This window comes from Vanrija pseudolonga, chromosome 1 (assembly GCF_020906515.1).
Source record: "Vanrija pseudolonga chromosome 1, complete sequence".
NCBI classification, from domain to species: domain Eukaryota; kingdom Fungi; phylum Basidiomycota; class Tremellomycetes; order Trichosporonales; family Trichosporonaceae; genus Vanrija; species Vanrija pseudolonga.
In genome coordinates this window covers 4,589,820-4,612,798 of record NC_085849.1, presented here as the reverse complement: position 1 = coordinate 4,612,798, position 22,979 = coordinate 4,589,820, and the positions used below count along the sequence as shown (strand labels likewise).

General features: G+C 62.4%; 10 protein-coding genes across 10 annotated transcripts; 3 read left to right on the top strand and 7 right to left on the bottom strand.

Annotated features, from left to right (window-relative positions):
- Window positions 1–330: 330 nt before the first annotated feature.
- Window positions 331–1,826, top strand: PD_1892 (UPF0394 membrane protein; the record flags this gene model as incomplete). Its single annotated transcript, XM_062768218.1, has 3 exons — window positions 331–767; window positions 813–832; window positions 890–1,826. Exons 1-3 carry the CDS (start codon window positions 465–467, stop codon window positions 1,824–1,826), a joined length of 1,260 nt encoding a protein of 419 aa, XP_062624202.1. The 5' UTR covers window positions 331–464.
- Window positions 1,827–2,217: 391 nt separating this feature from the next.
- On the top strand, window positions 2,218–4,004 carry SPCC1672.03c (putative guanine deaminase). The gene is made up of 3 exons (XM_062768217.1): window positions 2,218–2,378; window positions 2,542–2,762; window positions 2,811–4,004. Exons 1-3 carry the CDS (start codon window positions 2,324–2,326, stop codon window positions 3,897–3,899), a joined length of 1,365 nt encoding a protein of 454 aa, XP_062624201.1. The 5' UTR covers window positions 2,218–2,323; the 3' UTR covers window positions 3,900–4,004.
- On the bottom strand, window positions 3,965–8,909 carry prlL_10 (MFS transporter prlL; the record flags this gene model as incomplete). The annotated part of the gene is made up of 13 exons (XM_062768216.1): window positions 3,965–4,366; window positions 4,403–4,791; window positions 4,828–5,158; window positions 5,194–5,561; window positions 5,597–5,873; window positions 5,907–6,057; window positions 6,111–6,238; window positions 6,277–6,350; window positions 6,460–6,595; window positions 6,721–6,958; window positions 7,302–7,760; window positions 7,797–8,184; window positions 8,228–8,909. 13 exons carry the CDS (start codon window positions 8,907–8,909, stop codon window positions 3,965–3,967), a joined length of 4,023 nt encoding a protein of 1,340 aa, XP_062624200.1.
- A 671-nt stretch (window positions 8,910–9,580) lies between these two features.
- On the bottom strand, window positions 9,581–10,239 carry LOC62_01G001717 (uncharacterized protein; the record flags this gene model as incomplete). The annotated part of the gene is made up of 2 exons (XM_062768215.1): window positions 9,581–10,164; window positions 10,200–10,239. The coding sequence occupies 2 exons, from the start codon at window positions 10,237–10,239 to the stop codon at window positions 9,581–9,583; spliced, it is 624 nt and encodes a 207-aa protein (XP_062624199.1).
- Window positions 10,240–11,051: 812 nt separating this feature from the next.
- On the bottom strand, window positions 11,052–11,794 carry LOC62_01G001716 (uncharacterized protein; the record flags this gene model as incomplete). The annotated part of the gene is made up of 2 exons (XM_062768214.1): window positions 11,052–11,719; window positions 11,755–11,794. The coding sequence occupies 2 exons, from the start codon at window positions 11,792–11,794 to the stop codon at window positions 11,052–11,054; spliced, it is 708 nt and encodes a 235-aa protein (XP_062624198.1).
- Window positions 11,795–12,695: 901 nt separating this feature from the next.
- Window positions 12,696–13,380, bottom strand: LOC62_01G001715 (uncharacterized protein; the record flags this gene model as incomplete). Its single annotated transcript, XM_062768213.1, has 2 exons — window positions 12,696–13,306; window positions 13,341–13,380. The coding sequence occupies 2 exons, from the start codon at window positions 13,378–13,380 to the stop codon at window positions 12,696–12,698; spliced, it is 651 nt and encodes a 216-aa protein (XP_062624197.1).
- A 617-nt stretch (window positions 13,381–13,997) lies between these two features.
- Window positions 13,998–14,701, bottom strand: LOC62_01G001714 (uncharacterized protein; the record flags this gene model as incomplete). The annotated part of the gene is made up of 2 exons (XM_062768212.1): window positions 13,998–14,494; window positions 14,662–14,701. 2 exons carry the CDS (start codon window positions 14,699–14,701, stop codon window positions 13,998–14,000), a joined length of 537 nt encoding a protein of 178 aa, XP_062624196.1.
- A 794-nt stretch (window positions 14,702–15,495) lies between these two features.
- LOC62_01G001713 (uncharacterized protein) lies at window positions 15,496–16,210 on the bottom strand (the record flags this gene model as incomplete). Its single annotated transcript, XM_062768211.1, has 2 exons — window positions 15,496–16,133; window positions 16,171–16,210. 2 exons carry the CDS (start codon window positions 16,208–16,210, stop codon window positions 15,496–15,498), a joined length of 678 nt encoding a protein of 225 aa, XP_062624195.1.
- A 1,010-nt stretch (window positions 16,211–17,220) lies between these two features.
- Window positions 17,221–19,769, bottom strand: LOC62_01G001712 (uncharacterized protein; the record flags this gene model as incomplete). The annotated part of the gene is made up of 3 exons (XM_062768210.1): window positions 17,221–17,861; window positions 19,459–19,689; window positions 19,724–19,769. The coding sequence occupies 3 exons, from the start codon at window positions 19,767–19,769 to the stop codon at window positions 17,221–17,223; spliced, it is 918 nt and encodes a 305-aa protein (XP_062624194.1).
- A 2,168-nt stretch (window positions 19,770–21,937) lies between these two features.
- On the top strand, window positions 21,938–22,974 carry LOC62_01G001711 (uncharacterized protein; the record flags this gene model as incomplete). The annotated part of the gene is made up of 2 exons (XM_062768209.1): window positions 21,938–22,856; window positions 22,928–22,974. 2 exons carry the CDS (start codon window positions 21,938–21,940, stop codon window positions 22,972–22,974), a joined length of 966 nt encoding a protein of 321 aa, XP_062624193.1.
- Between the last annotated feature and the right edge of the window lie 5 nt (window positions 22,975–22,979).

The window sequence follows — 22,979 nt, the reverse complement described above, 5'->3', positions numbered from 1 at the left end:
CGGCAGGGTTGCGGGTGCAGGCACGGCCAGATCCTATCGTAATATCACCTCGGTCGAGCAAAAGTCTTGACGACGGGCCCGGTGTCGTCGAGGTGACTCCTCCTCGGTGCGCGCTGAAACCTCCTAATGTGCATGCGGGGAGTTGTGCAGCAGGCCTTGCTTGCGTCGCGTTGGAGGAGAGGACGAGCCCAGAGGCATGGCTCCTCGCCATGGCCGCCCCCGAAATGTGACATTTTTGTGGCGCCAAATGTCGTCAATGAGGTCAGCAACGCGCACCGGGTTATATAGCTCGCGACGGCGGCGACTTCAGCAGCACAACAACTACTACATCGACGACGACGAGACGACGACGGCGGCGAACACGACAGACCGACCTCGATACCCTCCTTCACCTTCATCTCCTGGGCACTACAGAACCCCATCCATCACACTCCCTCCTCCTCCTTCCCCCCAGTGCTCGAACGATGCCATTCACCCCGCTAGAAACACTAGCCGGCGGGGCAATCCTGCACCTCTCCACGTCGTCCCTGCTGACGAGCACCGGCCGCGTCCTGGGCATCAGCGGCATCCTCGACGGGTCGCTGTTGGGGGATAACGCCGCTTGGCGACATGCCGTCGTGCTCGGCTTGTTTGTTGGCCCGTTGCTCATCGCCGCGAGCGGGTTGGACTCGATCACCGCCGTGCCCGGCTCGGGCGCGGCGCTGTGGGCTGAGCTTGGGCTGGTGCGGCTTGCGATTGCTGGCCTGCTGGTCGGGTTTGGCAGCAGGGTGAGTTGCGCCAGCGGTGGGGCGCGTGCTTGCTGACACACGCAGCTCGGCTCAGGATGTACCAGGTGAGCAGCAGGAGATGGGACAAGAGTAATGACAGAGCTCACGCTGACCCTCGCCAGTGGCCACTTCCTCTGCGGCGCCTCGCGCCTCTCGCCACGCTCGCTGATCGCGACGGCCGTCTTCTTCTCCACCGCGGTGGTGACTGCGCGCGTCCTCCCCGCGCCGATCGGCGAGCCAGCGGGCGTGGACGCAAGCAAGCCGGTGTGGCCAGCGGCATGGCACGTCCCGATCCTGCTCGTGCTCGTGCTCGGCACGGCCGTGGCCAACAGGCGCGTGACGGCGCGTGTCCTCGCCGCAGGGGACCATCCCGACGTCGTAGACGACTACATCCCCGCGCTGGATAACGACAAGGACGGCAACCGCGTCGTGCCCCCGCCCCCGCCGCCGAGCTACCCCCTCGGCGTGGGCTCCCGCACCACGCCGCACAGCTACACGGCGCTCCAGCTCGCGCCGTACCTCCTCACAGGGGTGACCTTCTCCCTCGGCCTGATCCTCAGCGGCATGGTGTCCCCGCTCAAGGTCATCGGCTTCCTGCGCTTCCCGCCCCCGATGGCAGGCTTCGACCCGTCGCTCGCGCTCGTGTTCCTCGGCGGCGTCGTGCCTAACGCGGTGCACTGGCGCGGCGTCGTCCCGGTGCCCACGCTGCCGTGGGAGAAGTGGCGTGTACCCAGCCGCACCGATATCGACTGGCGCCTGGTGCTCGGCAGTCTTTTGTTCGGCCTGGGCTGGGGGCTCGCGGGCGTGTGTCCCGGCCCTGCCGTCGTCGCAGGCGGCCAGCTCAGCTGGAACCTGCTGTCCAGCGTGGCCACCAAGGGCCCCGACGCAGTGTTCGGCGTCGACGGCCAGGCGTTGCTCGGCTGGGCGGCATTCGCAGACCTCCTCGTGCTCGGCATGGCCGCGGCCAAGGGGCTCGACAAGGCCATCGTCGCCGCGGGACCGCACGTCCACCCCAAGAAGGACGACGACCGCGACGTCGACAAGAAGGTCGACCACTAGGCGGGCGGGCGTGTATAGGAGAATGATCTGTAGCGCTGCATGTATCATTGGCACGGCGGGGCCGGCGCGGGGGACGGCGGGCCGAGCGAGGAGGGGGCCAATCGGTCGGAGGTCGCTCGGCTTCGGCGTCGCTGGCTCGTTGCCAACGCCGCGCCGCGCCCTATGCACGCGCTGTCTCTGCCGAGACGCAGCCGACGCGAGCGACAATGTACCTCACCTTACGCTTCGCAACCTATGCATACTTGCTCGACGCCGACGCGCTACGCGCCACGGCCCCCCGCCCTCGCATCCCGTCGCTGCCGCCGAATGCCGCCTCGCCTCCACGTGGTGCCGTGATGGCTGGTGCTATCGGCGCTGAAGGCGCTTGTTATCGAGGTGACAACACGCATCACACACTTATCCTTGTTCCGCCCGCTGTTGCTCCGACGATATCGGACAAGCAAAGTACAAGTAGTGCAACCCTCACGCACGCCGATGTGCGCGTTGCTCCTCTCACCATGACGCAGAACGGGTTGCTCGACGCGAGTAGCAGCAGCAGGGGCACGAGCACTGGTAAGTCACCTCCGACATCCCTTCCGCGCCGTGATGAGAACGCTGGGGCTCTGACGTTTATCGTGGAGACATGCCAGCTGCTAATCAACATTTTCTCTGAGCGCGACGTCCCCCTTGCTCCCCCTCCCCTTCTCCTCCGAGCGACGCCGCTGACAGCACAAAGCAACAGCATACCACGGCCCCGTGGTACACAGTCTCAGCCTGACGCAGCTCGAGGTCCTGCCCAGCGCTTTACTCGTCGTCTCCGACGGCCGCGTCGTTTCGCTCGACAAGGATGTCGCGCGCGCCGATGTGTCGCACTTGCTCGCCTCGCGAGGCGTCAGCGCGGACATCGTGCACGTCGACGAGGGGTTCCTCTGCCCCGGGCTGATAGACACACATACCGTGGGTGGTGTGCCGGATTCCCTTGGACATCGAAGCTGACTGCGCCAGCACGCACCCCAGTACCCCAACAACGGCCTCGGCGGGTCGCTCGAGCTCCTCCCCTGGCTCCAGACGCTCACCTTCCCGCTCGAGACGCGCTTCTCCGACCTGACGCTCGCGCGGCGCATCTTCTCGCAGGTCATCGACCGCACACTGGCCGCAGGCACCACAACGTCGTGCTACTACTCGACGCTACACGTCGACGCCAGCGTTCTCCTGGCGCAGCTGTGCGCCGAGGCGGGGCAGCGCGCGTTCGTCGGGCGGTGCAGTATGAACCGCTTCTGCTCGGACGACTACGTCGAGGCGTCCACCGCCTCCTCGATGGCGAGCACCAAGGCGTTCCTCGCGCAGGTGTCCTCGCTCCCCTCCATCGTCAAGCCGATCCTCACCCCGCGCTTCGCTATCAGCTGCACGCCCGACCTCCTCTCGGCGCTCGGCGAGCTGGCCGCGCAGACGGGCCTGCCGATCCAGACCCACATCGCGGAGAACACGTCCGAGTGTGCCGAGATCCGCCGCCTGTTCCCCGCTTCTGCGACCTATGCAGGCGTGTACGCCGCCCACGGGCTGCTGACGCCGCGCACGATCCTCGCGCACGCCGTGCACCTCGACGACGCGGAGCGCGATGTGATCGCCTCGCACGGCGCAGGCATCTCGCACTGCCCCGCGTCCAACACCAACCTCAACTCTGGCGCGGCGCGCGTGCTCGACATGCTCGCGCACGGCATCAAGGTCGGGCTGGGGAGCGACTGCTCGGGCGGGTGCAGCCTCGGCATCCTGCCGCAGATCCGGGACGCGCGGACCGTCTCGCGCAGCCTCGCGTTCGAGGGGCTCGCGGAGCGCGGGCTCAGCATTGCCGAGCTGTTCCACATGGCTACCCTCGGCGGCGCGAGCCTGTGCGGGTTCGACGACGTGGGTAACTTTGCCCCTGGGGCCCAGTTTGACGCGCTCTGGGTGAAGCCCCGCAGCCCCGGCATGTGGGTCGAGGACGGCGAGGCAGTCGAAAGCGTGTTTGAGAAGTGGCTCTTCACGGGGGACGACCGCGACATTGCGACGGTGTGGGTACAGGGCCGGCGCGTGGCGGGCGCCGAGAAGGCATAAGGGGGAAGTAGGCATCACGAGTTGTATACGTCTCTACAACATAGAACTACATGCACACCAGTACACTAAAACTCGCTGTCGAGCGGGCGGAGGCGCGGCGTGCGGTCCGTCGGCGTGGCCACGCCGCCGCGCTGTTGTCGCGAAATGCTAAGGTCGTCGAGGGCGAGCGACCCGTCTCGGTCCTCGTCGTCGGCCTCGACGAGCGTGCTGCGGCCCATGGCGCGCCACTCGCTGCTGTTACGGTGCAGCTCGGCACCGCGGTCGTGCGAGAGGCGCGGGGAGCGGCGCGACCGCCCGCGAGGTTGCTGCTGGTCGGGGTACGCGTCGTATCGCAGCCTGCTGTCGGCAACACTCGCCGACTGCAGCCGGCCCCAGTGCACCTCCTCGTCGTCGTGGGGCGACGGCAACTGCACAGGGCGCGTCGCGTCAGTGTACAGCACCAGAATGGCATCGAGGACGTCATTCAGCTGGCGGGTCAGCGCAGACACGGTCGGCATACCCACCGAGCGCGACTTGGACGCGAACACGACCTTGTCGACGAGGTCCCGCTCCACGATCACAGCGACCTGCTGTCCCCGTTTAGCGATGTGCTTCACCTCGCTCGCCTTGAGCGTCTCGAGGCCAGCAAGGATGGCAGGCACGAGCACCTCGCGCTGCTCTGCCGTCGGCGCCGACGCGAGCAGGGGCACGAGCGCGATCGCGGACAACTCCTGCACTGACGCAGGGGCGCTCGGCAGCGCCTCGACAATCGCCTGAATCGTGCCCAGCGGCTCGGGGATCGGGTACTCGCAGGCCGCGGTGGTTAGCAGCAGCGCGGCCGTCACGTCCTCTGGGTCGCGGGCGAGCTCGGCGCTCGTTGCTAAGATGAAGGCCTTGCGGAAGTCCGTGTGGCCTGGTGTCAGCTGTACTGGAGGTCCGTGTAGCTCACTGGCATGAAGTGTCGCCAGAACACTCTGTACCCCCTTGAGCCAGATGGCATTGTCGCCGCCGGTACGCAGCGCCTTGGTGATCTTGGCGACGCCTTCGGCGAACTGCGTCCCGCGCGCCGTATCGTCCAGCCCCTCGCCGATGATCTGTACAGCCTCGAGTGCGCGACCGGCCGCCTCGGCCCGTCCTTCTGCCAGGGCCTGCGACCGCGTAGCACTGGACGGTAGGTCAACGGGTAGCGGCACGCCCTTGCCGGTACGTATCGCCTCGAGATGCGACTCGAGCGTCAGCGTAGGCAGGTTGCGGTCGGCGCGGCAGAGCAGTCGCAGGGTCTGGTGTCAGCTCGTGCAGGGTGAGTTTAGCTCACCTCCTGCCGCACAGTCGAGTCGTAGCTGTCCACCCCGCCCATCAGCGCCGCCATGTGCTTCTCCTCCAAGCCCGACTGCCAAACAGACGGCGGGAGCACCCCAAAGCATCGCAAGGCGACGATACGGTCGTTGGGCGACTCGGCTGGTCTCGTCGGGACCGACTGCTGGCTCGACGTCCGCGACAGGGACCGCGAGTTGGAGCGTGAATGCGACGACGAGTGCGAGCGCGGAGCCTTGCCCTTGCCCTTCTCTACTGGCGGGACGAGGAGCGAGCGGAGATACTCTAGCAGCTGGTCCACTGGGCCGCTGATGATGCCCTCGACTTCGTACGTCGCGACTGCGAGGATTGCGACGTCGTAGAGGTACGCTGGGGTCAGCTCCTCGTTCGAACTCAAAGCTCACCCTTGGCACCACTTGGTTTGGCCGTTATCCTGTCCACAATCTCGGCGAGGAGCGCCTCGACCTGCCCGAGGACATGGGCGACGAGCGGGTCTGGCGCCTTTTCCTCCAGATCCGCCACCTCGCGCCGGGGCAGAGTACGAACAATCGCCGTGAGCACCTTGGTGATAGCCAGCACGATCGATACCTGCTCGCCGGCGCTGAGATGGCGTGCAGAAGCACTGAACACCGAGTCGAACTGCTTTCTCCTGCGGGCAGGATCCTCCTCGCGTGACCCAGCCTGGGCGTCAGCGTGCCCAACACCCCAGCTTACATCCAACGCATGCGCAAACGCCTTCAGAACCGTCGCGAGCACCGGCGCGTCGTCCTCGTGCCGTATTCTCCTCGCCAAATCACGCAGGGACAACGGAGCGCCGGCCACGAGCGCCGACAAAGCCTGCAGTGTGCGCTGGCGGACAGACGGGCTAGATTGTCAGATCGATCGGCCGGCCGGAGCAACAACAAAACCAACACGCACACTTCGTGCTCTAGCAGCCGCTTCGACGTGAGCAGGGGAACAACGGCCGGCGCGAGGTCCGGTCCGGGGAGGTGTGCTATCGCGTGCAGAGCGGCGAGGACGTGGGCAACGTTGTCTGATGCCAGGTCCTGCGCGTTAGCTGGGTCCAAGGAGGATTACGACGCACCTTGCGGATGGTGTTGACGAGGAGAAGGTGCAGTTCATGCCCTGGTGGGAGGCGCTCGGAGAGGTAGAGGTAACCTGGGGTGTGAGCGAGGTCGTCGACACCGGGCCGTCGCCGCGATGGGGTGAAGAGCCAAGCTGCTCCCCTCGCGGAAGACGACGCCGTCACCCACGCTGAGAGACTCACCCAACCGCCTCTCCCGCATCGACTTGCCCCCCTCGGCGAGATGCAGCGCGTGGACGAGCGCAAAGTCGAGGTCGAGCGGGGTGTGGGAGATTGTCGCGCAGTGTAGCAGGATGATGAGGGTATCGGCGACCTTTGACTGGGCGGTGGTGTCAGCGGGGTCGGCGTGCGCGACGCGACGCGACGCTCGATCGTCACGGCCATAAGGTTGGAGACCTCATGTGCCAGGCCCTCGCCGTCACCATCACCCGCACCCCGACTCACCTGGCTCACTCCGCCCCCCAAGAGCACACGACACCGCTCGACCTCATCGCCAACAGCCGCATCCTCGGCCTGCGCCGACGCGGCCTTGTCGAGCTTTACCAGCAGCGCGTGGTGCGCGCGCGAGGACGCCGAGGAGGAAAGGTAGGGCCCGAGGGGCATGGTGTGATGTTGAGTTGACAGGGTGGTTGGGTGGCCAAAGATATGCGCGTCATCGTTGGTGTGGAGGGTGCCGGGCGCACTGGGCGGGCGGGTATTTAGGTGGGGAAACTGGTTCTCTTCTTGTTGACGTCTTCCATTCACTCTTATCACCTCGCATTCTTCTCTCACGACGCTTGTTCGTGCTTGGGCTTCCTATGCTCCATCGTAGATCATTCAATACTACCATGCCCGACGTATCGATGCGTGCCTCAAGCGACCCCAGTCGCCCATACCTCCCTGCCGTCGTCTTCCTCGGCGACCAACACGACCAGCAATAACATTACTACCCACTCGCTTACAGTCTCTTCGAAGCCCTTTACGCCCCCCTAACACCTCCTTCACACCTCTCACCCCTCACCCCCTCACCCCCTCACGGCACATACCTGAACCCCACAGCCCTGTCAAAGTCCTCCAGCACGTTCAACCTCGCCTCTGGGTCCGGCTTCCCTTCCACCTCGTCCCTCCGCTTGTTCTCCCACCGGAACCACAGGCTCAAGAGCACGCTTCCCAGCGCGCCGAAGCACTGCATGCCGAGGTTGACATACACGCCGCGGTAGTAGTGCGGTGCGTGGGCCGAGGGAAAGCTGAACGAACCAAGGATCGACCCCTGCTGCCCGATGAGGTTGAGCATGCCCATGGCTACGGCACGCTGCGTCTGCGACGGGTTGTTGGACGCTGCCCACGACAGATGGAGCGGGATGACAATGTAGGCTGCTGATACCAGCAGGATACAGCCAAAGTACCGACCCGACAGGATGGCCTTGTCCTTCGACGCCGCGTCGAGCACACGAAGGAGAATCCAGCCGACTGCGCCGAGGACATACGACCCCGCAAGGAAGAATCTGGCGTCAGCTTGTGGCACTTTCGCCCCCTCTTACCCTCTTGACTGAAGGTGGTCGGAAACGTGCGCCACAATCACCGTGGTCACCAAGGCCACAGCGTACGGCGGCACCGTGAAGAGTTGAGCTGTAGCCGCGGTCTTCCCGAGATTTTTCACAATTGTCGGAAGGAAACCGCTCACACTGGAAGCATTCACGTTGAACGCGAAATAGATTATGGGCATCGCGTAGACCTTCCAGTCGGTGAAAGCGCGTTTGACGGCGCGCTTGTCGATACCGCGGTTGCCCTCATTGCCCGATTCCTTCGCCTTTCGCGCGAGGCAGATGTCCGACTCGCGCTGCGACAAGAACCACTGCTTGTCCTCGGGGTACGTGGGCATTAAGAACCATAGTGCCACGGCGAGAATGAGGCCCGGGAGGCCCTCAACTGGGGGTGTGAGCGGAGCGGGAAGTCCTCGCGGCCGACTTACTGAGGAACAAGACCCGCCACTGCGAAATCTTGGCATTGTGCATCGAGTTTACGCCCCAGGCAATGAGACCACCGAATGCTCCAGCGAGGGAACCAGCCGAAATGAACACGCCCATGCGGACGGCCATCTCGCGTTTGGTATACCAGAACGTACACAGGAGAGGGAGCGCCTGGCCGAACATTGCCTCGCCAACGCCGATCATCAAACGGAGGAAGTAAATAGGCCCAGGGGACGAGCACGCGGCCATGAGAGTGGCGCCGATGGACCACAGCGCGCAACCAGTGGCCAGAGAGCGCGACGGTAGCATCCACTTGGCGGCCATGGTACCCGGCACGCCCCAGGTGGTGTACGTGATGAAGAAGCAGGCCAGCGCGATGCTGAACGCCTTGTCACTGCCGCCAAGTGCCTCTTCCTGCAGGCCCATCAACCGCGCGTTGCCCAAATTCCCGCGGTCGAGGTACGCAGAGAGGTAGATCAACATGCCAAAGGTCACGATGACAAAGTCGAGCTTGCGCACGACAGCGCGTTCTTCGGCCGGGGTGTATTCGACGATGGGGACCTCGTGGGCGGCCAGGCCGCTGGTGTCGGGCTTCTTCTCGTCGATGCTCTCGGCGTAGGCGATGGACGCCTTCTCGGCGTCGATGGGCGGTGGTGGCCCAGTACCGGTGTTGTTCGTAGCCATTGTGATGTGTACGGGGGCACGGACCTGCTCGCTGGCAGCAAGGGAATCATACATATACCAAGCCGACCCACTCCTCACCGAGACCCCCACCTCCACTCCGGGCCACCGCGTCTCGGTACACGGCCCCACCCACTCTTATGCGGGGCAGTAGCGCTCTCGGCTCTTCGGTTGGGAGTGCTACGCGAAAGATTCTCGGTCAGCAAGCCTTAAGGCAGCCAATGCAAGCGCCAGCTGCAAGCACGCTATACTCCGAGGACGGACCGACGTGCCAGTCCACTGACCAGGCACGCCGCCACACTCCCCCGCAGGGCTGAGCCGATACCAGCCGCGTCCGGCCAAGATCCGCGACTTCACCCTGGGCATGTGGTCAAGCGCATGCACCGAGATACCGGGGTGGACACCGAGGGGCCGATTCACGGCCAATACAGCACGTATATGGTATGTCCGGGCCGGAGTGTCCTGGCGGTTGCTCGGCGCTTGCTTGCCCGCCTCATTTCCAGCTTCCGCGGACGTGTTCCGCAGGGCAGTGGAGGGATTGATATCGGCCCGGACCGACGCCGTGTAGTGACCGAAAGCTGCATTCTGGATGAGTAGCTCAAGGACCCGATGCACGGCAACCTAGCACCTCAGTGGCACCATCATTTGTGGATTCATTCTTTACCCGCTACGATTCACTTGGGGTCAACGGTCCACCACACCTCGTCCTGCTCCAAGCGGTCTGCCGGCCCGCCGGTAAGCTCCTCGAAGAGGGCAGCGGAGATGGCGACGCCGTACGTGCTGCACACGGCACATTCGTTGTAGACGGGTGCCTGTGCATAGGTGCCGTTGAACCAGAGCGTGACGGTGCGTCCACACGGCTGCTCCTCCACTCCCTCCCAGTACTGTCTCGGGATGGAGACGACCTTGGCATCGTCGGAGACATCACTGCATCGGAGCCCGAAGTGGTCGATGGGCGCCTTGAGCGCATACCCCTTGAAGAACTGCAGGTAGTCGGATCCACTGGGCACCTTGGCCGACGAGGTCGGCGTCACGGCACCCGCCGCACCGCCAGAACCGCCCTCACCACCGGCACCACCCTGGCCGCCACCAGCACCACCAGCACCGCCAGCGCCTCCGCTGCCTCCGGCACCACCCGCACCGCCCCCCGCGCCACCATTGCCGCCCTTGCCACCGTTACCGCCCTTGCCGCCTTGACCGCCGCCGGCTACGACTGTGGTGGTGGCCGACGGCTGGACGGTCAACCCCAGGGCGAGGGCTGGGGCTTAGCAGTGACTTGTGGAGACAACTTACACTGGAGGGAGATGAGCGCGACAGTGAGTGAGAGCTTCATGATGCTGCTGTTGGGTGTGGTCTGTGGCTTGACTTGGACTAAAGTCGGCGGAGTTGAGGTGGGAGTTGGTGCTGGGCGGCCGGCGAGTCGTCTTATATCTTCATTGACGTGGGGAATGCCAAGCCAAGCGAACTGCTGGCTGGTACCCCAACTCGCAACACCCAGTCGATGGCTTCTGCAGCAGGCGATATGAACATACGACGCGCACGGAGATGATCGAGAGCACTGTTGTCGTCGCTCACTTTGCGGAGACGGCGCGGGGGATGTCGCGAACAGGCGACTGTCTGCGGAGCGTATGTACGACGATGCGGGGACGGGATGAGCAGGCACCCGGCACCGCGTGAGCGTGTGTCCCCGAACCTTGTCGACCTGGTATGGGCCTGGCGACAAAATGAGCCGGGAGTATGTAACTGACATGATCGAATGCAGTGTCTCCCCCATGAAGGAGGCGGTGGGTGCTACCCCGCCTGCCTGGAAACGAGGGGAGGCTATGCCATGCCAGTTATGCTTGGCGCTGACAAGGTTTGGATCCGGGGCGACTGTTTCCAGTATACAAGCGTCGCGTTCAGCTTCGCATGTGGGCCCCTTCGTGGGTGTGTCAAGTGCACGTACTGAGCTTGAGGTCGGGGATGAGGGATAGACAGGTGGATTGGAGGACAGTGTGGCGGCATATCATCGGCCGGGGCGTTTGAAGAACTTTCACGGAGTTTGACATGGCCCCAAAGCATGCTCCAGCTCTGCCACAGTCATGCACCGTTATGTCACACAGCATCATCAAGCGTGTATTCATCACGACAACATACAATCCCGACCTAGATCTTGTCGGTAAAGGCCCACGCAATAGGCGACGAGCGGTCATCGGTGCCGGTAAGCTCCTTGAAAAGGGCGGGCGAGAGGCTGATGGTCTTGTCGTCGCAGACGTCGCACTTGTTGTAGACGGGGGCGGTGATGTACTTGCCGTACCACCAAAGCGTGACCTTGCGGTCGCACACCTTGTTCTCCTTGTCGAAGTACTTGTCGGGGAGGGCGATGACCTTGGCGTCGTCGGCGAGGTCGGCACCGCCGCCGCACCACGCGCCGACGTGGTCGATGCTCGGGGCATTGAGGGCAATGCCCTGCGCCTGCTCCCAGGGGATCGGGGGGAGCACGATGTCGCTAGGCTGGGGCTGGTAGGGAGGGCCCTTGCTCTGCGTGACGATGGGGGCGGTCGTGGTGTACACGCCGGCCTTGCCACCCTCACCGCCCTCGCCGCCAGCGCCGCCGGCACCAGCCACGCCGCCGGGGGGCGCATCACCACCCGCGCCGCCAGCACCGCCGTTGCCTCCAGCGCCGCCCTGCACGCCGCCGTTGCCGCCGTTGCCACCCTTGCCGCCGTTACCGCCCTTGCCGCCGCGCCCACCCGAAGAGATGAGCGTGCTGCTGGACTCCGCGGCCGTGCTGCTTGAGGACTGGGGCAGGACGGTGAATCCCAGGGCGAGGGCTGGGTTCAGCGACTGCTTGAGCGGGCAAACTTACACTGGAGGGAGATGAGCGCCACGGCGATAGAGAGCTTCATGTCGATTGGACTTGTTGATTCGTTTCGAGTTGACTTTGTCGATGAAGGGGGATTTGGGCTGCTGGCGACTCCGCTTTATATCGTCATCGACTCTGGATGTCTCCCGGTCAAGTTGACGGGGACATAGGTCGCTGTTACCGGGATGGCCTTCGAGACGAGCAAGATGGAGTAGACAACGGTACGAAGACGGGATGCGCTGGCACCGTCCTCCCGAATCCAACGGAGCGTCCCGTCGTCCAGACGACATGAGCTCCAGCAAGGTAATGTATCGCCATGCCCTCCGTCGGCAACACCCCGGTAAGCATCGTAACGTTGTTGTCAACGACCCTGTGAATGGGGGAGCCTTGGCGGTCCGCAGCACTGCTTGACGCGCACAAGGTTGCGACGGGACGCGGTTGATCCCAGCAGGCCCGGTCCGGGCTCTCGCGACATTTGTTCATGAGAGACCGTGTACGACGAACATGACAACCGGGTACCTGCTCACATGGGTGTGGGAGAAGCGCCACAGACGCGTCGTCCGTGGTTACCGGACGGAAGCTCTTAAGGTTAATGTACGCCGCATTTCTCCCACTGCATGGACGAGTGCACCGCTGTCGAGGCAGGCACGTGGGGGTAATAACTCGTGGCCGTTTGCGGGAAGATCACCAACGCGTGTGCTTGGATGCAATGCACGCGCCGCTGCCTACTCCACGCACGACACAGCGACAGGCTGTGCTGTACCAGTATCCGGTTTCAGTGCTGACCGCCTCGCAACAGGCAAAATCTCAATAGGGTTTTGCATTCAGAGTTCATTCTACAATCCGCATAACCGGGTGGCTACAGTAGTGCTGCCACACGCCGGACTCCTTCAGGCGCCGAGTGGATGCCGTCGAGCTGGGGGTGAGGGAGTCGAGGATGGCCGTTACGCCACCTGGGTCTTGTATTCGGCCGAGGGCGACGAGCCAAACCAGTCGAAGATGGTCGTCGCACCCTCAGACGAGGTGGAGCTCTCAGCCGACGGCGAGGACCCGAAGTAGTCGAAGATGGTAGTGCCCTCCTTGGCCGATGAAGTGCGCCCACAGCCGATGCCGAACTCCTCCGTAAGCGAGGCCGTCGGCGTGGTGGTCATGTAGTCGAAGATGGTGGTACCCTCCTTGGTCGACGACGACCTCGAAGAGGTGGTGACATAGTCGAAGATGGTGGTGCCCTCCTTGGGCGACGAGGTCGAGATGTAGTCGAAGATGGTGGTCCCGGAGCGGCTGGCAGACGTGGTGGGCGTCGGCTCACCGGCGTCACCACCAGCGCCACCCTCGCCGCCGTCGCCGCCGGCACCTCCCTGGCCGCCACCAGCGCCGCCAGCACCACCCGCACCGCCTGCGCCCCCTGCGCCACCGGCACCACCGCCCGCGCCGCCGGCACCGCCGTTGCCACCCTTGCCGCCGTTACCGCCACGTCCGCCGCCGCCGGGGGCGTGGATGAGGACGCTGTGGGGCGGCTGGGCATCCGGGTGGATGGTCATCCCGAAGGCGAGGGCTGGGTGTCAGCTTTGTCAGCGGAGGGGACTTACACTGCAGGGAGATGAAGAGTACTGCGAGGGAGAGCTTCATGGTGTTGTTGTTTGACTTGGGTGCGGGTGCCGACAACTGTGCCACTGCGGCCTTTATATGTCTCTTCGTTGGGCTCGTCCAAAACTCATTCCCCGCCAACGTGAACCTCAGCACGGAGAGAGCAGTAACAGCAAGCACGACACCGTCGCAACTCAGTTGCTGACATCGAGTTGATAGCAACCGACAACTGAAGATCACCGCTCCCCGAAGGAACGGTCGCCAGGCAACGACGACATTGGTTTCTGGGGCCAGCGCCACAACGCTAATGAAAACATTGCCTGGCCGTTGAACATGACGAGAGGGGGCTTCCAACCTCACCCCGGTCGTCCGGGATGCAATGGGGGCACCCACGAAGCGGTGTTTATGGTTGTGAGTGATGGCGAGGAGCTGGCAATGCGTCCACGGTTGCTGGGCTGAAGAGTTTGAAGTAACTACGGCTCCCGCGAGGTGAATATTGGTGCTGCAAGGCACCCATGGTTAGTCGCCGACCAGCCAACGCCGAACTGGGCCTTGGCCCCGGCCCACCCGCTTGGATACAGGTTCTGTCGAGCTAAGCAGACTTGTAGAACCCAAGGGTCAGTTCCTCCGTTCACGGCCCATTCAGACAGCAGAGTGCATCAGGCCTGATCAACAAGGCGATACGAAACATCCGCCAGGACTCCTTCACCATCAGGTGCGTCGACGTTGTACTGGCGGCCCGTGAGGTCGCGATAAACCTGCTCCGAGAGCCAGAGGTCCCCCCGGCTGAGAACGTCGTACAATGTCGCTGTTACTTCGTGCCCTTGCCAGCTCACAACCACCTCGCGGCCGCAGTTGGATATGTCGTCGTAGCGGTTGCCTTTGCGGAAGTAATCGTTGGGCAAGGCGACGACGCGCGAGGTCGTGGTGATGTTCGACCCTGCCCCGCAGAATGGGTTCTGCGTGTTCACCTTGCCGATATTGGTGAACACGGGGCGAAGCCATCGCTCCGTCTCCGCCGGGTCACGGGCGGATGAGGTCGAGGTGGTTGTGAGGTAGTCGAAGATCGTGGTCCCCTCTGGGCTGGAAGAGCTAGTCATGTTGTCGACACCTCCAACCCGGTGACCACCACTGCCACCCGCTCCACCAGCACCACCTTTGCCACAAGTACCTCCGGTGCCGCCGCTACCACCCTTCCCGCCCTTACCACCACGCCCACCGCGACCCGGGACGGAGACGAGGGGGCTGTGTGGGGCGTGGGGCGGAACAGTGAGCCCGAGGGCGAAGTCTCGATGTCAGTGCTGCTGCATGGAGGTCGCTCACAATTGACCGCGGTGAACAGCACGACGAGGGAGAGCTTCATGATGTTGCTGCGAGCTAGGGCGGAGTTGGAGACTGTTGCGAAAACAGGCTTACCCTTTGCATTGCTGCGGTTATTCTTGTTGCAGAGTTGCTTGTCGTCAGCACCCCCTCTGCTTCAAAGGCCGCCCTCCCTTCGGGCGTCATTCCTATTACTAACGAGGGTAGGGCAGCTTGGAACCTCTGTGATGTACTGCGCACTCCCGAAGGAACCGTCGCCAAGCAGCATCATGGTAAGAAGACTCATTGGGGGCTGGCACCCACAATGAAAATGACACGAAGTCGAATATGCCGAGATGGGAGTCGCAACCTCCCCCCACGTTGCCGCGGACGCGACGGTGACAGCATGCCTCGGTCCATGTTGGTTGGAGCCACCTCAAAGGCGGGTACCTGCTCGCGTGGATGTGGGAAGAGGTCGAAGACACGCGCGCACGTCGGTTTTAAGGTTGCTTGCTCGGGTGGGTTGAGGCACCAGACGGGCCCGAACCGCCTTACTCCGTTGCTGCGTTTGCCTCTCTGGTCGACCAGCTAGCCAGAAGCATTTCAAGGTTATCCCCTCTCTCTGCATATCCCTGCCTTGCACATGGCGTATTGATGTGCCAGTTCGTCAGACTCCTGCCCCAGATGGATGACTCTAATGCGAGCCTTCAATAACAGTTCATTTCAAGGTGGCTAATTCTGCTCTTCACCTGGTCGAGGTCGGGAAACGACTTCGCTCATTGGAGAAGGGGCATCATCGCCAGGCTGCTCGTGCATGTAGTCCCGACGTAGAAGGTGTCGCGATCACAACCCTTTGCCCTAATCGGTCTTCGGGCACTCGGGTGGGTTGACGCCGAAGCGGACTTTGGCTGGGGTGACGCCTTCACCATACTCCGTGAAAGGCACGTAGTCCTTGCCCGTGAGGTCCTTGTAGAGGGGCGCCGAAATGAAGGCCTGGAAGAATGCTTCGGCGTAGACGACCGCCTCGGCCTCCTTGTCGCCGATGCGCACAGTCACCTTCTCGCCGCATCTGCTCTTGTCACCGTTAAGGAAAAACTCGCGGTTGAGGCCGACAACCCGCGACTCCGAAGTGACCGAGACATTGCCACAGAAGGTACTGGCCGTGTCGACCTCCTTCACAAAGGCCAAGTCGGTCTTGAAATCCCACTCGGTACGGCAGCTCGGGGTCGTGGGCAAAGAGGTGGTCGTCGAGCTGGGAAGCGCACCGCCGGGGCCACCCTCTCCACCCTCACCACCTTCACCTCCCTCGCCGCCTCCAGCGCCACCGGCACCGCCAGCACCGCCAGCACCGCCAGCACCACCAGCACCACCGGCGCCACCGCCAGCACCACCGGCACCGCCGTTACCACCCTTGCCACCCTTGCCACCCTTACCCCCGACCGAGGCGAGGGCACTGCTGTGCGCCGCAGGCGAGACGGTGAGGCTGAGGGCGAGCGCTGGGTATGTTAGTAACGCCGCGTGGACCAAACTTACTCTGGAGGGAGATGAAGAGAAGGGCGATGGAAAGCTTCATGTTGTTTGACTTGTGTTGGAACTGGAAGGCTCTTCGACCACGCCGTTATATACCTTTCACGCCGAGTTGTATTGCCCGCCAAACTGGAAGCATCATTGAGACTCATGCATCATTGATCTTGGCGCGCGGCTCCTACCCGCGAAAGGAACCGTCGTCAAGCGGCGACCACTTGGTCTCTCCCGCACCCTGCTGCGCCGGGCTGGGGGGTCCAAGTAAGAAGAAGACCCCAATGCGCGGCAATGAGGAGGAAGGTTGGCCCGGAGCGCGACCATTCAACATGTCTGGCGTGGAGTATGATGAGCACCAGGGGGGGGGGGGGGTGAGCCTGCCACTTTGGTCCGGGAGCCGCGGTCCGAGACGTCCGTAAGTTCCGGTCGGAAACGTTTTAGGTTTGGGTTCTTTGCATGGCAATGTCGACGAGGCTGTGCCGGAAGTCATTTACAGTTCGCGACGAACATGAGAGACCGCAACTTTATAGTGCGGTAATGAGGTAGTGCCCCTCAGAAACGAGAATGAGCGGCAGGCATCCGGGCACACATTTCCGCGTTTCTCGGTTCTGATTTGAAGTTAATTGAGACCTCTCTGAATATGCTGTGTGTAGAGCCGATGTTTGTTTGGACAGTGCGGCCCACACCCTCATCGTCGTCATCGCAGATCCTTCCCCCAAACCGCGAGGGGATGGCAACGTTGCATGACAACCAGAAGGCCGTCCCGACGCGAGCGACGACTCCATACCGAGCCGAACTTGCTACGATGATGAGTGCACCTCGCAACCGGGTACCTCACCACGCGTGCGTGAGAGCGCCTCTGACGCGCTCTCTGTTGCTGGAACAACAAGGTTACAGCTATTGCCGCGGTCCGTTAGCCGTAGCGACGACGAGGTACCGGTGAGGGGCTGGGGAGCGGATGTCGAACCGAAAGTCTTACAGCGTCATCAGACCTTTCGGTGCTGGCGGGTAGCTATGTGTACAGCTCCAAAGCGAGGGGTTCACACCGTTGCATCTAACCTCCTAGTCATCAAAGCTCCAGTACGCGGCGATGGCGGATTCGTCGAACTCGGGCGAGATCTTCTCCCAAATAGGGAGGGAAACTTGGATGTCCGACCCGCCGCACTCGAAGCAGGTGCCCGTAATGCGTCCCTTCATGATAACGCCAAAGACGGCGCCCTTGATAGAGACAGTCCCGTTGCACTTCGCGCGCTTCTGACCGATGGGCGTCTGGACCAGCAACTCATCTGGCCCATGGGCCGGCCCACAGAGGTTTAGGTCGGTGTACGGTGCGTTCCACTTGAGGGCGTGGCCGTACTGCTCCCATACCGGCTCAGACGTCGGGGAGGTGGTAGGCGCGCTGGCGGTGGTGCTGCTGGAAATGCCGCTCGAGGTGCCAGCTTGGCCACCAGCCCCGCCCTTGCCGCCGCTACCGCCCTTGCCGCCCGCACCGCCGCCGGGGTCGGAGCCGCCGCTGCCACCGCTGCCTCCGCCGCCGCCGGCTCCACCGCCAGGTCCCTCGCCTCCCTCACCGCCATTGCCACCGTCGCCTCCTGCGCCGCCACCATTGTCGCCTCCGTTGCCGCCACTGCCTCCCTCACCGCCGGCACCGGCCAGCGCCGTGGCCGACGCCGAGGGCGAGATGGTGAGGCCAGAGGCCAGCGCTTGGCGTTAGATGTGCAAAAAGGCGGAACCTACATTGGAGGGTAATGAGGACTACCGCGAGAGAAGACCAAGTGTTCATGTTGCTGGATTGTTGGAGAAAGGTGTTGTGATGGGAGGGATGCCCACACTCCGGACCTGCTTAAATATGTCGGCGTCAAGCTCGATGGCCTCCTCGATGCCGCCTCGAAGTCTTGGCAGGCATCGCCCACACATGTGTACTCTCAGGCTCCTGCTGCAAGACATTGCGATGAAGTGTCGTCAGTGACATACGCGGACGCGGAAGTGGGACAGGTACGTCCCGCTGACTGGGTCCCATCATTCAAGAAAGCATCCGAGCACTGCCGCCTGAAGCAGCATCATGTGCAACGTTTCGCGACCTTTCCCTCGACACGACTCCAGCCGCGCTTGATGTCGCATCGGGACGTCTTGTAGTGTGCAGCGTTGGCTTGGCGAGGCTCGTCGCACACATTGTTTCTGTACCTCGCTCCTCGGGGAGGTGCCTCCAGTCCTGTTTGTGTGCGTCTCCGGTTGGCCACAGTCGGAAGCGGTGATGACGGGGAAATGAAACCCTACCCAACGATCGTCATAGACTCGACCCTGTGTTCTTCATGGACCGGTCTTCATCCCCGCATTCGCGACCACGACCCACTTCCCACACAAGAAATTCAGGTCCTGCGTTCAGGAGAAATTACATCAATCAAGAATGACCAGAGACAGGACGAGGAGTGCAGGTCTGGAGGCAGGGGTTGTGGCTGGCCCACTTTTGTCCCCACCTCCCCCGCAGGAAAAGCTCCGGAGACTCGACATCATGCTTAAACCTTGCTCTCAGAGTGTGGCGCCAGCGCGGGACGTAACCACACAGTCTGGTGACCCTTTGCACGTCCAGCGACCTGGGTGGAGATTGTGCAAAGCTGACAGAGGGAGCGTGGTCACGACAACAACATGTACTCCCCAGTACCGCCTCCACCCGTCAGTCATCACGTCCGTTGGCGAGGGCATTGGCCATCGCACCCGGTGTTACCGCCTAACAGCTTTAAGCTCACAACCCCAGGATCAGACGTCGTTGAGCCCAGCTTGTCTGGGCCTTGACTTGCGACGATCACGGGGAGGCTGGGCTGCCGGGTACCTCACTAGATTACAAGGCGAGTGTGTGATCCGCGCCTCTGACGTGTTGTTCCCGATTACTCACCTGAAACGTTCGAAGGTTAACGCACTCTGTTTCTCTCTTACCGAGCGCAGCTCCAGCCCGCGAGGGCAGTGACCGTTCAGGCCAAACTCCAAGGTGCCGGCACATTGGTGGATCACACCTTCAACACGTCGTCAGCGCTGAAGCGAAGCTCTTAAGATTAATGCTCTCTAACACGGTGCAAAGCGCAGCGCAAGGTATTCAGTTTACGGTCATCGCCTCAATATCGCGGTTCCGCCCGGAGTGCCGTTCACGGTGACACCCTGACTGCTCACAGTTCACTGGCACGGCGACTGGAGAACTCTCATCCATTTCACGTGACTGCCGTCCATCCTTCGACACACCGCAAAGCGAGCCTCACTACATATATGGGCGAGTGGGCCATCACTAGGCACAAGGGTCGGTCCCACCTGCTCCACCAGCACCACCAGCACCCCCGTCTCCGCCAGCGCCGCCGACGCCCCCGGGGCCACCATCACCACCCTTGCCCCCAGCGCCACCATTTCCCCCCTTGCCACCGGAGCCGCCGCCGGCACCTCCAGCACCGCCGTTGCCTCCCTTGCCGCCGTTACCGCCGCGGCCACCGCCGGCCACAGACGATGGTGTGTGCTCGGGGGCCATGGTGAGCCCGAAGGCGAAGGCTGGGGGTCAGTGCCGGTTGGGGGAAGGACTCACATTGGAGGGCGAGCAGGCCCATGGCGAGGATGGAGAAGGTCTTCATGTTGTTAGGTGTGGTTGGTTCGGGATGAGTGCCTCTCCGCAGGTCTCAGTGGGAACCTCCTCCGTCGTCAAGACGGCTCAAGACGTTGTGAAGCGCCCCACCATGACTTGAGAAGGTCATTAACATCCGGCGCGCGTATCATCAGAAACAACTTGTGAAGTTACGTAGCCGATACTGGTCCGGTGACCTACGGGACCGGCACGACACAGCATCTGAGTGGGCATGTCTTGGCGGTGAGGTGGGTGCGCCAGCGTGATCATCTGGACTCGTGCATGTTCAAGACGACGATGCGAGGGTGGACGTTCTGAGGTTTCCGTGCCTGTCGGGATGACTCACAGTGGGCTTCCCCACAGTCTAATGACCCCCATTCTGTGGGACGAATCTCACTCACCCCGGCTGGAGATCGCAGGATAGCTGGAAGAAGCGACTGTGGACCTATGCACTGTGCACACCACGGCGCACAATTGGGAGTTCGGACGGCGTCCTGCAGGTTGGGGTAAGGCCGCATACCGAAGTTGGTGGCCGGCCCAACTCAAGGTCAGGGGGCGGCCACTCGGGCATCCCTCACCCCACACCTGCCCGTCGCTCTTGACGCCGTCACCCCGGGTGCGGCGCAGCAACAGAAGTATCAAACGCGAGCAGCGTGGAAGGGGGACACGGCGTCACTGGTCACTCCCCGGATCCCCCATCACCCTCCAGCTCGCTCTCGGCATCCATGTTCCCAGTGCCTGGTCGCGTGGCTACTGGTCCTTCACACCCTCCCGTCCGCACCGCCTCCTCTGCCCACCTCGGTCCGATCTGGAACCGCGTGCTATGCTTACGGTGTGGAATATGGACACAGATTGCTTGCATCTTGATCTCGTGCGGGGTGTCTCGAAGCTGGTCGCGGTTGGTGTCGGTCATGTCTGAATGTGTGGTGACAAGACACACGAGCGGCGTTGACACGACGTCCCCTAAGGTACGGCACTCGGGTCACACACATCGGCCTCGGATCCGCTTACCCGAGAGACCACTCCGTCTCCATCGCTCATGCTCCTGACCACCCACACATCTTGAAGCCTAACCCACTCCTCGGTCCCAATGCCCCACCCCGGTCGCATCTCGCCAGCACTCCCTAACGAGTTGATCCAGCTCATAGTTGCCGAGCTCGACCCCAAGTCTTCGGCTGGTCGTGAAGCACTGGCCAGCTCCTGTGCACGTCGTCGGCATTCTGGGAACTGGCGGCCCCTGCGCTTTACCGCAGTCTCTCGTTCGAAGCTGACGAGCTCATATCGCTCTTCGACGGCCTGAGTGAGGATCGGGAACATCCAGACTATCCGTGGACGGCACCACCCCCAGTATCAGCCCTCAGCGAGCGCCAACGGCGCGCGTTTACCTTCGTCCACTCCCTCCGTCTTGAGGGCCAAGTCCCAGAGGACGCATTTCAGCGGCTCGTGGAACTGTCCCTTCCCAACACGCCAACGTTTCCCAGTGTCCACAAGCTGTGTCTCGCTGGCCCAAATGACCTCGATTACTTCTGCTTCGGCCCGTCGTGCCGCCCACAGTCCCCGCCACCGCCAGAATTCGTCCTATTCAACAGCCCCGACCTCTGTGTATCCATGTGGAGTGCGTTTAATCAGCTCGATTGGCTGCAAAGACTCGGAAGCTGTCGACCTGGGCTTCCCCCGATCGAGTACCTCGAGTATGGCGGCAAGGACGCCCACTGCACCCTCACTGGGTATGCATACTCCGGTCCCAAGCCGGACTTCCGCGAGACCGAGGTGGTTTCCACCACCCATGCAATGATCACAATCTCAACGTACAATGACGACAACGTTTCGCAAGCCCCACCCTGTGGAGTATGTGGTAGGTGAACTACGTCGAGGACACAACAACTGCTGATCCGTTTCGCCAGCCCAGACGTTTGTGCTTTCACCGGAATGGGGTGACAAGTACAGGAGCTACCAAGAGGAGGCTGCGTACAACCCATAGCACAAGTACTGTCTTGCATGCAATGGATACCACTTGTTGTCCAGCTCCTTCATGTCGGTTCCGGAAAGGTGCTGTGTCCCCGCTCCAGGCACGTGAATGCTGTGGCCACCACTTTTCAAAGGCATGGTCGTGGTTGAGAACGATGTCTACAGTACATACGTCTTGCCTGTCCGTCACCATCTACGACAGCGGCGCACATGGGTCGAATCTCGCCTACACTTCCAAACGAGTTGATCGTGCTCATCATCGCCAAGCTCGACCCCGACATCCCCGCCGATCAAGCTGCCCTGGCCAGCGTCCTACGGGTTTCATCTGAATTCTGGGAACTGGGTGCGCCGCTTCTATATTCCAGCCTTTATTTCCATGGCGATGAGCTATACCGGCTCCTGGATTGCCCTCCCGAATCAAACGAGGCCCAGCAGCCTCTCAGCGACCGCAAGCGACGTTCCCTCGCGTTTGTTCGGCACCTCCGCATCGGTGGAGGCATAGAGTCTCAAACTCTGGAGAGATGCGTCGATGTGTCACTTCCCAACACACCGCTGTTCCCGAACGTCGAAAAGCTCAAACTGGGTGGAAGAAGCGATCATGACACCTGGTGCTACGAGAAGAACCCGCCATATCAACCACCAGAAGACTTCGTCCTGTTCCATACCCCGGATGTCTGCGTATGGAACTGGGGCGCTCGCAACCAGCTCGACTGGCTTCCGATGAAGGGAATGCGATCGTTTGCGTTGCACGGACACGAGTCGGCACGCTTCTTCTGCGACATCCAATGGGTCGAGAACGACAATAGTGTGACCAGCATCGTCAAAGACAAATGGGTACCCCCGGACTGGACGAGTTTCCGGATCTACGACGACTCGGGAATGGGCTTCATAGCCCACACAGTCGACGCGTTCACTTTGCAGGAGCAACGTCTCAATGCCCGTCGACCTGGACTGCCGCCAGTTGAATACTTCGAGTACTACGACAAGGAGGTGTGCCCTGGTCACCGGATGGCACAGTCCATGGCGGCGCACGCAGAAATTGAGGCGAGGACCACGCCGACTTCCGTGATCAAGCTCTCGGTGTATGTTGCAGACAGCAAGAGATTACCGCCGTCATGCGACGTTTGCGGTGAATTTGAGACGCTGCGTGTCCCGGGCACCTCTGACCCGCCGCAGGCGAAACATTTCTATGCCTTTCAGAATGGGGTGGCAAATTGGACGAGATTCAGAAGGAGAATGCCTGGTAGGGTTA

What these genes read in the sequence shown, in the direction of transcription:
- SPCC1672.03c (XM_062768217.1), top strand. Translation starts at nt 2,324, where the DNA reads ATGACGCAGAACGGGTTGCTCGACGCGAGTAGCAGCAGCAGGGGCACG. An exon ending in CAGCAGGGGCACGAGCACTG is followed by an intron (nt 2,379 to 2,541) that starts GTAAGTCACCTC and finishes GACAGCACAAAG; the next exon opens with CAACAGCATACCACGGCCCC. An exon ending in GGCTGATAGACACACATACC is followed by an intron (nt 2,763 to 2,810) that starts GTGGGTGGTGTG and finishes TGACTGCGCCAG; the next exon opens with CACGCACCCCAGTACCCCAA.